The sequence below is a fragment of the Pristis pectinata genome, chromosome 1 (genome assembly GCF_009764475.1).
Source record: "Pristis pectinata isolate sPriPec2 chromosome 1, sPriPec2.1.pri, whole genome shotgun sequence".
Classification (NCBI taxonomy): Eukaryota; Metazoa; Chordata; class Chondrichthyes; order Rhinopristiformes; family Pristidae; genus Pristis; species Pristis pectinata.
In genome coordinates this window covers 98,771,733-98,786,576 of record NC_067405.1, presented here as the reverse complement: position 1 = coordinate 98,786,576, position 14,844 = coordinate 98,771,733, and the positions used below count along the sequence as shown (strand labels likewise).

The 14,844-nt window shown below is 37.2% G+C and overlaps 1 protein-coding gene across 2 annotated transcripts in view; it reads right to left on the bottom strand.

Moving 5' to 3' along the window:
* Window positions 1–14,844, bottom strand: part of fsip1 (fibrous sheath interacting protein 1) — a 624,412-nt gene that overhangs the window by 308,831 nt on the left and 300,737 nt on the right. Inside the window, exons 12-13 of one of the 2 annotated variants that reach the window (XM_052010197.1) lie at window positions 10,599–11,157; window positions 5,109–5,161 (exon numbers count right to left, since the gene is read on the bottom strand). In XM_052010197.1, coding sequence (XP_051866157.1) covers window positions 5,109–5,161; window positions 10,599–11,157 — 612 coding nt within the window. Of the gene's footprint in view, window positions 1–4,419; window positions 5,162–10,598; window positions 11,158–14,844 lie in introns of those variants that run through there. The other variant, XM_052010206.1, reaches the window with a different exon arrangement.

The following is a 14,844-nucleotide window of genomic DNA, read 5'->3' as shown; positions in this document are numbered from 1 at the left end:
CCTCCAACAAGAGGGAATTTCACCACCTATCCTTGCCATTCAATGGCTTTACCGTCACCAAGACCCTGCTCTCAATATTCTGGGGATCACCATTGACCAGAAACTCAACTAGATTAGCCACATAAATACTGTAGCTGCAAGAATACTGTAGGTCAGAGGCTGGTTAATCTATGGCGAGTGACTTGCCTCCCCCCAACCATGAAGTCTTTCTACCCTCTACAATGCACATGATGGAATACTCTCTCCTTCTCTGGATAACTGCAGTTCTAGCAACTCACAAGCTCAGCATCATCTAGCACAAAGAAGCCTGTTTAAGTGGCACCCCATCAACTACCCTAAGCATTCATTCCCTCTGCTACTGGAATAGCTGTTTCATATATTACCATGATAACGTATGCTTTATCAAAACAAAATGATATACTTAACCAATGTAAGCAAACATTTTCAGGTCATTTATATTCCTTTCCAAATTCCTATGATATTTCAACTTTCATTTCCTTTTTATTGTTGCTTTCTGCTTTCCAAGCCTTAAATAGTCTAGTCCAAAGCAGCCATGAATCTCCCATTCAATCCATAACCATGCAAATCACTGCCAAATCAGTTGGGTTAGTAAATACACTTCTTAATCATAATTCCAAGTAAAATCAGAAATCAAGGTGTCTTGTGCATAGATAAACACTTCAGCAAAAATACTTCAAGCTGATGCTTCCTATGTTTCATGTAGACGTCTTTTACTTGACATGATTCATGTTCTTCAAAATATTTCATTCTGGACCTGGTATGTTTATAACTTCAATCCTTCCATTGAATATTATCTATGCAAAATTACTAATAGAATCTATGGGCAAGGAAATAATAATGTTAGTTTTTTCAATGCAGGGAAGACAGATTCACCCCAAAATCCATCCCCAACTCTGCATCATTTTCTTCATGCCTATTCTCTTTAAAAAACTACTATTTTTTTTGCATTGTCTGAATGAAGTTGCTTGGTAAATTTTCCATAAGTAATATACATAACGAATAATTTTCCAAGGTCTATCATTTGACTCGAAATGTTCACTTCCACTTCCTTCCTACTCTTAACTTGATACTTGAAACTTTTATCATAGTTAAAAGTTAACCCAAATCAACATTGCCAATTCCATTTAAAATAGTATTCTCCTCATAAAAAAATAACATGATCTGCCCCAGGTGTGACTAAAACCAGCTACACTACACGCACATTGAAAGTCAGTCCTACAAAGGAATGAATAGGACAATTACTTGTTTTTGTTAGTTTGAATAAAAATAAGTTCCGCCAAATAACAATGGAGTCTTAATTTTTACTTACTTTAGAATTTTTAATACAAAGAGATAGATTTTGAGCGGAGTAAGCAGGAAAACCTAAGTTGGAAACTTTTATGGAATGCAATTTTTTCGTTTTGCTGTGCAATTGGGATTACTGTATTTAGTGCCTTTTTCAGATATATTCAGGTTGATGTTGGGGATCAGAAGCCAAGATTAAGGCTCAGTCCAGTTAATAACCCAGACTAGTAAGAATATACTTAATGGACATTAAAGGACAGATTTTCTGCTCATTGACTATGGGGTAGTTAAAACTCACCACAAGATAACTGCTCTGTAGAGAACCACCAACAATGTTCTCCTCACAGATCAGTTTCTCTCTGACTTTCCCTGTACAATGGAAGACAAGAGATCAGAGACAAGTTGGAGGCCTGATGTCAGTGCAATGAGATGAAGGGCCTGGTGCACTTGGCACTCAATCCCTTAAATGAGTAAATAGCAGGACTACATTCATCTGAGGGGTCAAGGGGTCATCAATCCTGAATAAATGATGTTCAGAAATGTGGCTTGTCTATTTTTCTACATTCCACTTATCAATGCTTTAAATTAACTTCTAATCTTTTAATTAATTTCTATTACGTTTAATTTTTAATTTATTTTTAATATCTTACTAATATTCTAAAAATAATTTCAGATGTTTTGAATCATTTTTAAATATCTCTTCATGGGGGGGGGAGGTTTGGGTTCAAAGAGTCAGCTTGATCATCCCTTTGTGTTTGAACCAGGCCAATTTAGGTAGCTGAGCACTACGGACACTGAGTTTAGGGGGTGGGCTGGATCCTCTGCATTGGGCCCAGTATGAATGGGTACAGGTTCTAGCTCTTACCACATTTCCATGTATTCTCTTTGAGTAACATGAAAGGCTTGGTAAAAGATCAGAACTTACACCTACTTTCCCCATCATGTGTGTACCTGGCTTTCTCACAAGTGCATCTATCCTAATCATCACAATTACACTTTATGTCGATAACTCCACATTCTAATCATTTTCTGAATAAACCCCTTCCTTCCAAATTCCTTATTAATTTAATATTGACTATCTATATTTATGGATCCTAGTTCTGGTTTTCCTAGGAAGTGGAAACATCTCTTCATCTCTATCATGTCATCCCTCAGTTTATTGTACAGAAAGGAACCTCAGGATGTCCAGTCTTTTCAGGTCAAGGACTGAACCACTGACCAACTGGAACTTATTCATCTGAGTGAAGCAATGGATCCTTGTATGCAAGGCTGGACATATCACTTTAGTGGCTCAGTTGTAAAGGTCTGAGGCTAATACATTGCCTTGCTGACTCTCAGAATCATGAGGAACAATCTTTCAGGTTGCCATTATGTAACACTCTCCTTTGAGATTGTTCCCAGTTCCAAGCTTCGATGCCAGAAGTCTTCAGGTTAGTTCTGTACCTCTTCTGTTTTTCAGAACTTCCTCAGAGCACTGTCTCTTTTGTGGGTGACAGCGTAGTAGAATTTTTGGAATGCATGCATGTTGCATGTATTCACATGACCAACACAGTGTAACTCCAGAGAAACAACATTACTTCATTACCTATAATACTACACATCTCAATAATAGTATTGCTTGGAATCCTGTCCTGCCATTAAAAAATTGCTATTTTATCTTTACAAATGAAAACTATTGAGTTTCAAAATACAGTGACATTGGTCAGTACAAATCTCACAGACATTCAAAAATGCAGGCATTATGAGCACCTTGTAGACATTGTACCACAATTGTTCCACAACCATTCAAATGTGGCTCCGGCTTTTGGCATGCATTAATATCGGTATCCGTGATGACTCTACAATGCAGATGCTTCTTACTTGGTTAAACATGTCTACTGCTTGCAGTTTATATTTTTCAAAGTTGATTGTAAATGGCACACAGATCTGAGATGGACCTGTTTAAAACATTACTTCAATTTTCTTCAGAATAATGGTCATCTTGAATCATAATTCCTAGTAAGTGATGTAAGCAGGTGCACCCAGAGCACCACAGTATTATCATTGGCTATAACCTGGACTTTATCACTGCCTAAATGGTATAAACATGCTTGGAATCTAAGGCATTTCATACAAATAGCCTTATAAGGTACCAATAAGGATAATCAAAGCACTTGGAATATTTATGACCAACAGACTCAAATGCTTGCAAGTAATATAAGGCACTTGTTAGAATTTTAGTACGTGGGTTGTCGATAATACATTTTAAGTTCTCCTTTAATTGACCTTTTCTACCTACAGCCTAGCACTTGATTCTTAAGGCAACAAACAATCTGCTGGAGGAACTCAGCGGGACGAACAGCACCTGTGGGAGGAAAGGAACTGTCAACGTTTTGGGTCAAAACCCTGCATCAGGACCTCACAGATGCTGCTCAACCTGCTGAGTTCCTCCAGGAGATTGTTTGTTGCTCCAGATTCCAGTATCTGCAGTCTCTTGTGTCTCCACTTGATTCTTATACTTTTACAATGCAGAGAATCACAAAAGAATTATCAGCAATAATAAAATACAAAACTGGGGAGAGAGATTAAAAAAGTCCAAAATAAATTTGTAACAATGCAACAGTTTCCAAGAATAGTGGTAAGATAGGAAAATGATACGTTAATATTAGATTGCATGCATTCAGACAGCCAGCTCAGCCTATTGGAGAAACTGTGACAAAGGATGAATTCAAATCCCATCACAGCAGCTGGGGAATGAAAAAAATCAGTTAATTAATTAAACAAAAATCTGCCATAAACAGCTGGTCTCAGTAATAGTGGACATGAAACTATGGTATTGTAAAAATCTACGTGGATCACTAATGCCTTTGTTATATGGTCAGGTACGTATGTGACTTCATGACTCACAGCAATGTAATTGACTCTTGACCACCTTCCGAAATGGACAACTGTATTAAAAATGCTCATTCACAATTGTGTCAATACTGCTGACATGGTAGGAATATTCTCAACAATCAGGTTTTAAAAAAGAAGTTCACTACCATCTTTTCAAGGAAAGGTAGAGAAAGATCCAAATATAAAGTCCAAATAGATCGATTGATAAAAATTAACAATTAAATCACTCACTGGAATTAATACTATGGAAAGCACACATTTATTCTGTGAAAATAGATTATAGCAAACAAGTAGCAAAAAATACCAGACACCAAAGCACGACAATTGCTAGAACTAAGGCTCACAATGTGTAGTTCACTGGAAATGAGAGCATTAACTCTGAGTTTATTACATTAACATTCTGTAACATAAATATTAAGTTCCCTTTTCATTTCCACCAAGTGGCACAATAATTAAAGAGGAGCAACTCAAAGAAAATTATTTCCAACATGAATATTGAGATGGAAATGTTTCTAACATCACTCCTTTTGCTGACTTCATTCCAACCAGCAAGCATTTTTTAGCCAAGATGTCCAAAATCGCAGGTATCAATAAGCTGGGAGGAAGAACAGTTTGATGTTCACGCACTTCCATTCTACTTAACCATAAAGCTCTTCTCCTGGACCACCCAAATCTGAACTTATTTTGAAAACGCAAATTTGATTGCAAGAAACTATAATCATTAAAGATAAAATAAAAACAAAATTCCTTTTCATGTCATTTGCTTTGAATCAATCAGCAAATTCCAGTGCATTGGCCAAGTTGTTTACCAAAGATCAGAATAACAGAACAATTGGAACCAACAGTTTTGGAAAACTCATCCTTCTTTAATAAAGACTACTTTAGAAAGGTCTGGTATTAAATTGAAGTGTAATCTACTTTTATATCACCTCATTGTCAGCAACATTTTCATCCATTTCACTGGCACCGACATTTTCATCACCTATAGAAAATAAAACAATATTCAGCTGTATTAATTAAATGTTCATATTTAGAATTCTTCAGTGAACACTTAACTGGTAAACTATACAGACTAGCTCACTGTTCCTCCAGCAGATTGTTTATTGCTGAATAACTTACTGACAAATGAGAAAAAATGGTCTTTGTTACCAGCACTAAACAGGTGTGAGAATATTGGCTGCCAGTTGCACTCACCTCGAAACTTCAATGTGTACAACTAATCCTCCTGAACCTGTTTAGTACCAGCAAACAAATAGAAATTTCTCTTTTGTGCTTGCAGTGCTGAAGCTCACACTTGAAGTGTAGGCAGATCCCAAAGGACAACTCTTACATATTTCAGCTTTGTCTCAGCCTTCAGGAAAAGATCAGGATACAAAGTGAGACAAGGATAGCAAAGTATTCTGCAAGCAAAATAGATTGTAGGAAGCAATAGTCCTATACAAGAAAATGACAGAAAAGAAAAGAATAACGATGAATGGTTAATCTTCAGAGGGAAACCCATGTAGGTGCTACCTGGAGAATAGTATGAGGCATATTAAAGACTTGGATACAAATTTGAGGCAGATTTCCAACTTGGCAGAAGACACAAACTCAGAAATGCAGTAAATATACATAAAGTAGCTGACTTTAAGGGTTAAAAACTGAAAACATGAACAAACACCTGGCAGTGAAGTTTTCTTGCTTCCTTTTTAGTTTTTTTCATGTTGCTCACAATAGGTGCAAAGTATATAAAGAATCCAAATTATGTTCCAACCACTGGTATAAGTGTGCACATTATCACTGAGATAATTTGTGCGTTTACTCACATTGGGAAAATCTGCCAAAAAAGGCAATGTCTACCTGTTCAATAAAGCAGTGGAAAAAAAATAACCATCAAATATTAACCACTGCTCTATGCACTTGCTGTTGAGGTTTGGAGTAAGGAAATGAAAAAATAAGTGTAGTTGCCATTGCCTTTCCAATTGATCTTTCTTATTGCAAGAACATGCCTAATAAACAGCAGAAACAGCTCAAAATTATAATGATACAGTGGGGAAAGTGGACACTCAACACACCAAATCCATGGTCTTTGAAAAAGCTTTTAAATTAATTCCACCTCCCTGTTCTTGCCAGATATAGTTCAATATTACCTTTCAATTCAAATACTTATCCAAATTTCTTTTGAATTTGCTTCCAGCAATCCTTCAGGTAGCTCCTTCAGGTAGCAACTTCTAGATCACAACAAAAGGCTGACTTCATATTTTCTGTCAGTTGCCTATTGTTCTTTTGCCAATCACCTTAAATACACATCTTCTCATTGCTGACTTACTGATTCTTTATTCTACCAACATAATTCATCAATTCATCATAATTTTGAATATTTCCATCAGTTCTCTTATCATTCTTGTTTTGAAGGGAACAACTGGTCTCTGCTCAGAAATGAAGTCTCTTGCGCCTGGTGCCAGTGTAGAAATTTCTTCCGTACCCTCTCTAAAACCCTGATATTCTTCCTAAACTCTTGTGCCCAGAATTGAAAGTAATATCCCAGCTGAAGCCTATCATGAGTTTTATAAAGGCTTGGCATAAATTTGTTACTTTTTGATTTGATTAATAAAATTAAAGATCCCTCATGCCTTTTCTAAAAGCCTTCTCTCCCTGTCCTCCTGTCTTCATGGTTATATGTGCATATACTTTCATGACTTTCTGTCCCTGTACTCCCTTTAAAATTGGACTATTTTGTTTTCCTTTCTACCAAAATGTATCAATTTGCAGTTTTCTGCATTATTCATCTACCATAGTATTTCCATTTCACCTGTTTGTCAATGCTTAGAGTTGTTGCTATCCTCCTTACTGTTACAAGATTTATGAGTTTCATATCATCTACAAACCATGAAATTACTTTCTCTATCCCCAGATCCAGGCCATTAATACTATGAACATTTACAATGATCCTAATACTGATCTCTGTGTAACACCACTGTTCACATTTCGCCTGTTGGAAAACCAAGTGATCTTCACTACTCTCTGTTTCCTACCCATTAGCCAGTTGTGTGCCCATAATACCACTGACCATTTAATCCCATGGGTTTTAATTTCAGTTGAAATTCATTATCTGTTTCTTCTTGAGAGTCTACAAACACAAAACATTATCAGCAAACTACCCCCATTAACACCCTCTAATGGAAGAATCATTTCAGTCAAATGTGATTTGTCTTTGACAAATTAATGCTGATACTCATTTATTGGTCATAATTTTTCAAGTGTCAATTAATTTTGTCCTGGATTATTGATTTAAACATTTCCCAAATACATACAGTTGTGGTGTTTATTTCACAACCCTTTTTAAAATATTTGCTCTCCTCCATTCTCTGGTGCAACTTCTCTATGTAAGGATTGGAACACTGTAGCCGTAAAAAGGATGGTATGGACATGGTGGGCTGAAGGGCCTATTTTTGTGCAGTATGACTATGACTCTATGATTTAGAAGGTGTCAGGGGATATGGGGAAGGAACAGGGATGTGGTATTGCCATAGAGGACCAGCCATAATTGCACTGAATGGCAGAGTAAGCTTGATGGGCCAAATGACCTTCTCCTGCTTCTCTGTGTTCCATGTTTCTGTGTAGAACACACTGTTGTGATTCAGTTTGTCTAACCCCTCAGGCCACGGGCCTTTGCAGATGATGTTTGGAATGTGGTGGAAAAGATAGAAGGAAAAGGAGGATAATTAAAAGCTTAATTAGATTATGAATAATTGTCAACAGAAATGTAAGAGGATGTAAAACAATCAGCACATGAGACAGAGGGGATCATTCCTTATAGAATCATAGAACAGTACAGCACAATACAGGCCCTTCGGCCCACAATGTTGTGCCGACCTTTAAACCTAAGACTATCTAACCCCTTCCTCCCACATATCCCTCTATTTTTAAATTCCTCCATATGCTTATCTAGCAATCCCTTGAATTTGACAAATGTACCTGCCTCCACCACCACCCCAGGCAGCACATTCCATGCCCCAGCCACTCTCTGGGTAAAAAAACCTTCCTCTGATATCTCCCTTGAACTTCCCACCCATTACTTTAAAGCCATGCCCTTTTGTATTGAGCATTGGTGCCCTGGGGGAAAGAGGCGCTGGCTGTCTACTCTATTCCTTTTAACATTTTGTACACTTCTATCATGTCTCCTCTCATCCTCCTTCTCTCCAAAGCCCTGGCTCCCTTAGTCTCTCCTCATAATGTATACTCTCTAAACCAGGCAGCATCCTGGTAAGTCTCCTCTGCACCCTTTCAAACGCTTCCACATCCTTCCTATAATGAGGCAACCAGAACTGGACACAGTACTCTAAGTGTGGTCTAACCAGAGTTTTGTAGAGCTGCATCATTACCTCATGGCTCTTAAACTCAATCCCATGACTTATGAATGCTAACATCCCATAAGCTTTCTTAACTACTCTATCCACCTGTGAGGCAACTTTTAGGGATCTGTGGACATGAGCCCCCAGATCCCTCTGCTCCTCCACACTGCCCAGAATCCTGCCATTAACTTTGTACTCTGCCTTGGAGTTTGTCCTTCCAAAGTGTACCACCTCACACTTCTCCAGATTGAACTCCACCTGCCACTTCTCAGCCCAGCTAGAAACTCAGACCAGTCTAGCTCTATTGAAATGTTGTAAACAGACAGGGAGACTTAATTGTGAGGTCCTCACAAGGACCAGTAACATTATGGCTGGTATGTCTTCAGTGAAGAGACATCCTTTTTACTGTGAAACCTGTGTCTGATAACAGTCAACAGTTTGAAAAAACTTGATGCATTGGAGAGAGTACAAGGTCAGAACAAGGTCCTGCCTTGTGCAGACATCGTCTCTTGAAAGGGAAATGAGAGACCTAGGGTAAATTAGAGACTTGTTTAGCAAAAGCCCTTGGGCTTTCCATAATAGGTGAGTTTTAAGACAATGAATCAGAGGGCAAAGAGAATGGAGGGAATTTCATGATGACTTTAAAAGAGATGAGCCATAAGCTAGAGGTGAGAGTGTGGATACATGTAACTCGACCTCTACCCAGGACAAAATGGGGTACATCATAACTCTCAATAAAACTACTACTCAGTTACTATAATGGCAAATATAATCAATTCAAATCAATGCTGAATCATAGGACATTAGAGTTCAAATAAATACAATGCCCCATTTTAACCATTTATATTCTATCCTGTGAGTAATTCCTCATTACTGCTATATTGTTAGCATCCTCTTCTCTGGAAGATTCTCATTTATTACCTTAGCCAGGCTCTCTGCCTGTTCATGATCCTTTTGGTCCTTAACTAGACCCACCCTTCTCTTACTCTACTTTACAATTTATTTGTTTACAAAATACTTCTTAGTTCTCTTAACGTTAACTGCAGATCTATTGTCACACTCTCTCATATCCTTTGTTATTCAGTCAGTTGAATGGTGTAATTATATCAAACATGTAGCTTTATAGAAGCATGTTCTTTTCTCTTACTTTTCATTAAGATTATAACCTTGACTTCTTATTTATTTTGATGGGCACATTTTCAAATTGTACTTTGAGATGATGCTTGCTCAGATATGCCGGAAGAAATGCTTTTTATAAGTTCACAGGTACATGAGCAATTTAATTAATTGACATAACTTATTTGAAACTGTTACGGAGTTAAATATAGTGTTAATTGTAAAAACTCTGGAATTGTGAGAAACAGTGAAGTATCAAGTTCAAAGGCACAGTATTGGAATTTGGGCCAAATTCCTAACAACTAACAATCACCAAATAAAAGCTTAATCCACAACATAACATTACTTATGAAGAACGCTGTGTTATTTTGTAAATCCTAAATCACATAATGGTCAAGGATGGATGGTGAGTTGATTCAAAATTGGCAATGTAAGATGGGACGTATGCAGGATGGATGCAAAAAAGTGTACCAACTCAAGCCAATGAGGGACTCCTTGTAGGTTGAACACAGGATCCCTGTCAAAAAACTTCAAACAAATATATGGAAGTTTCACTTTGCCTTTCTGCCTACCTATAATGAAAAATGGCTGGCAGTTCATGGCTCCATGCTGACTGGATGTGTGAAGAAACAAGTGAACTCACAACATTGACATATGTCTCTTCGTGTATAATTTGAGGCAAGAATGAGTAAAGTTTATTTTTTGAAACACATTCAGGGCTATAAAGTTAACTGAATATATGAATTGTATTGAACTAGCTTAGGAGACCTTCTGAACTCAAAGGTTCACCTGCCTGACCTGATCATCAGAAGTATCCTCATCCAGATAAGGGAAGAAATCTACCTTGAAACTCCAAATTAAAGCAGAGTTGGCAAGAGAACAGCAATTTTAATGCTTTCTATAAATATTCACTCATATCCACATCAACTGAGTGTCACACAGCTTTGAGTGAAGGAGCATATTTATTACCTCTGTGCGATAACTGTGGAATTGTGGGAGTGTTGTCGGCTGTTGGCTGCTCCTGTTCCAAGGATCCATAAAGGTTTGAGTCATTAAGGAAAGTGGGCTTTTTCCCTTGTTTAATCGCCAGTGCCCTGGTCAAGTAGGGCACTTCATTGTTGCTCAGCATCCACTTCCCCACCTCACTATCTGAGTTATCATCATCCGCTGTCGAAACTGCCAGCAATTTTTCTGACAGCCTGTTAACGTTACCCAGGACTTTGCTGCGATAGTAATTTGGGTCCTCACTCTCAGCCAATTCTCTGCTGCCTCCTTCTGCTCTGCCAGAAGCCAGGGAAAGGCCTGATCTGTATGCATCCTCCAAAAGCTGAGAAAGGACAAATTCTGACAGCTGTGGTGTGTTACGTTCAGTCATTGCCTGAGACCATTGAGAACATAAAGAGCTGGAAGTGTCAGAATCAGCATCCAAAACGTTACTTCCAAATATTCTTCCTGAACTTTGACTTCGGATGCAATCGTCCAGTAAGGAGGTCAATTTGTCTTTTGGTAAGTTTGGCATGCCATCAATCTGCAACCAAAAATTAACTGAGTAAGCCATGGTATTCAATAAATCTATTCAATCACACTGAAATCTATTTTTGGATAGTCCATTTCAAATATTTGAGTAATTAATAAAAACATACAAGAAAGAATTAACATAAAAAGGAATTCCTTCTAGGTAAATAAACTCACTGTAAAATAAAGAAACTCACGCCAAAATGAGAAGGCATAGGTTTAAAGTGAGAGGAGAAGGATTTAAAAGGGACGTGAGGGGCAACTTTTTCACACAGTGTGTATATGGAATGAGCTACCAGAGGAAGTGATCAAGGCAGGTACAATTATGATATTTAAAAGACATGTGGATATGTACACGGATAGGAAAGGTTCAGAGGGATATGGGCCAAATGCAGGCAAACAGGACTATATCAGTCAGGCAACTTAGTCAGCATGGAGGAGTTGGGCCGAACGGCCTGTATTCCATGTTATATAGCTCTATGACTCTCTGACTGTAAAGTATGAAAAGCAACAGCTTAATGTGTCAAAAATCCTCAAACATGCAATATAATGCTTATATTTTCTTGAAATGCAAGAGTGGCACGTGAAGATGATTCGGATTCTGCTTACACTTAATTAATTCAAGAAGAACCAGCGTATCATCATTTAAAACTTAACAGTAAAGTATGATTTCATGGATAGCATGGATATTTCCTAGCAAGTTATGTTACAGCAAACCAGAACTGATTTTTTAATGAGATTGTGGAAACAACTGGATTTTCTTAAAATGACCTTAAAACCTTAGATTTTATCAGAACAATGAAAGGGACCAGTATCAGGACCCTGCAAATACTCATAGCACTAGGACTGTTGCTCTGCTGTTCAAGCAGAAGGCAGAGACTATTTCCCCAGTACCTAAGCAGTTAAGGCTGCATCACCATGATGTTCAGACAGTTCAGATGATATTACTCTACTTCTCACTCAGGCACTTGGACTGTGCCATCCTCATTCGCAGTCAATCAGGTGAGACTCTATGACTCTCATTCACAATAATTCATTCAAGGGAAAAGTACACTAATTCTGAATCAAGCAGTTATGACTATTAGATTGTGATTTAAAGGACAATAAAATCATAATATATGAACACAATCCATTTTCAGATTTAGTTAAACCTTTATAAGTTATACTTTTCCTGTTGTAAAACTTGCATGAACCAAATTTCAGTTAAAGCTGTACTTTCCATGCGGTTAATGAATGCTCTTTTGATTTAATTCAGTGACATTCAGTAACATTACTGAATAATTCTTCATTGTTCAGGGTCACAGGCAAAGAGTTAAATCACACCAAAGAACAAAGAAATCAGTAACGTATCAATAACATCTCTTCTTTGTACTAATGTTTAGACGGAGTCTCCAAAACACACAATTATTTAATATGAAACATATTTAGTATTTCTGAGTTAGTGAGTTACACTGGCTTCTTCATACAGCTGAAGTAGATCATAAGAGACACTTGTAAGTCTTTACAAACAGAGTAGTTGGTGATGTTTGGATAAGAATTAGCCCTGCAAAAATGTGCAAACTGTAAATACTACAGCTTGTGAGACAGTTTGGTTACTTGAACAAGGACTGTTCTAGGAAATAGAAGGCATAAAGCAACATATGATGCATGCCGCTACACAGAAATAATATACATAGTAATATATTTGTTTCATGATTTACTTTAATATCAGTCAGCATGTAAGAGCATTAATCCCATAAATTTTTCAACAATTTGTATAATGTAAGGGAATCATTGAGAATAACCATAATGAAAGTCAGATTTCCATATGCCTTTAAATTTAAGATATTGCTGAAAATAAGCATAGTCAAAGGAGTTTATAAACTTAAAAACTGATTGCTTGCGGTTTCATTTTATGGTCATTTGCAAAATACTGGCCTTTCTTATTTAAAAGTACATCAACCTATGATGATTTTCAACAATTTTCAATTTTGAGTGATGAGATATATGGCTAGAAATTGTAAGGCAGATAAAAGGACACACTAATGCAGTGCTATGAGTGGGGAGGGAGAGCGGATTTTTGCAAGGATCCCACACCTCATCCACCTCCAACAATAAAATTTGATAGTGCAAGTGGCCAAAGCCATGTGCACAACAGGGCAGACTGTCATAAAGGCCTTTCCTCTGGCATTGTGGACCTAGTGGAGGACTTCCAGATAAGACCAGCTTCAGTATGAATGGCCCATATCAGTTGTGGATCTCTTTTGTGACCAAAAGTTGAGACATTGCAGAGAGGGATGGCAAAACTGATCCAAAGGGAACTGGATACTGATTTGAAAAGGAACAATACTGAAGGGCTACAGGGAAAGAGAAGGGTCATGGACAGCTCTTTTAAGGAGCTGGCAAGGCATGGTAGTCAAATGTGCTCCTTCTCTCAGGTAAGATTCTAATCCACAAAGGTACGATAAACAGGATGACCTAACTTGTTGCTTATTGCCTCTTTGTGATCCTATAATTTTCAAGTCTGAGGTAAAATTGAATGCTGAAATAAGTAGACTTCCTCATATGTGATTCCTTCTGTTCTACATTTTTGCACATGAAAATCTGTATCTCATCAATATGTCCTATCTGTACTGTTATCTTTGACATCTGTTCCTTTTAGATGAGGCAGCTTTTGAAAACAGCAAAGCTGATCCGAATAGTAGCCCTGTCATATTGTGATACAGTATCCTTTCAGACATTACATAAAAGTAACAGAGTGAATTTGTACTGAGACTGAATGACTTGCTGTGTTAATGTATCAGCACATTGCATATTATTAACAGCCATTATGTGTATGTAAGGTGAAGTATTGCATGGATTCCAATGCCTCGAGAGGAATTAAATATTGCAAGGTGCTTTTCATTTTATGTGAAGAGAAATATCAGAACAATTGTGATATTTAAGTGAAACTTTAAAAGTTTAAACAATAAGCTTTTGTAATATTATCTTAGCAACCTATTATCACCAGTTTAGTTACAGGGAATGACCTCAAATGACATTATTGGCTCAGCACAAATACACTTTGGTTTCCCACACCACTTCCAACTGGTGCTTCATTGTCTTCTGGCAATAATACAATGTAAATAGCACAATGTGCAACACAATTGATTCTAAAAACCTTCTATGTCCAGTGGATCACTTGAGAATCCCACAGATTTCTTAAGTAGCAGTACCAACCCAGTGATTTATTATCTTTGCTTTATTATAGAGTAATTCACTGTATCAATAATGTCCATGTTCCTCTCCAGACTTCCATCACACTAGTTCAGTAATTTTCCAGGCTTTCTGTGCCAAAATATTTAAAGCTCTCTCCCCTTAATCTTCAGTATTTTAAAAAAATACTCAAATGGAAAATCAAAATTTCAAAACAAGAAATTCCAATTCGCTATTTCCTAGAATTGTAATGGCACAGGAGGTAATTTAGTCTATCATTGCTAATATTTGACTGTATTTTGCTTAATGAGAACATGTATATATTCTCCTTGTGCCTAGATTTCCCAAAATGTTTTGTGACTATTTCTAAAGTGTACCTACAGTACCTACACACATTTCATATGCGCCTCTGCACGCTGGTATACAGATTATAACTATTAACGTGTAACTATTTGTTGGGAATCCAGATTGAGGACACACTGCACAGTCAATAATATGTAATTCCACCAAATAAGAATGTGACTTG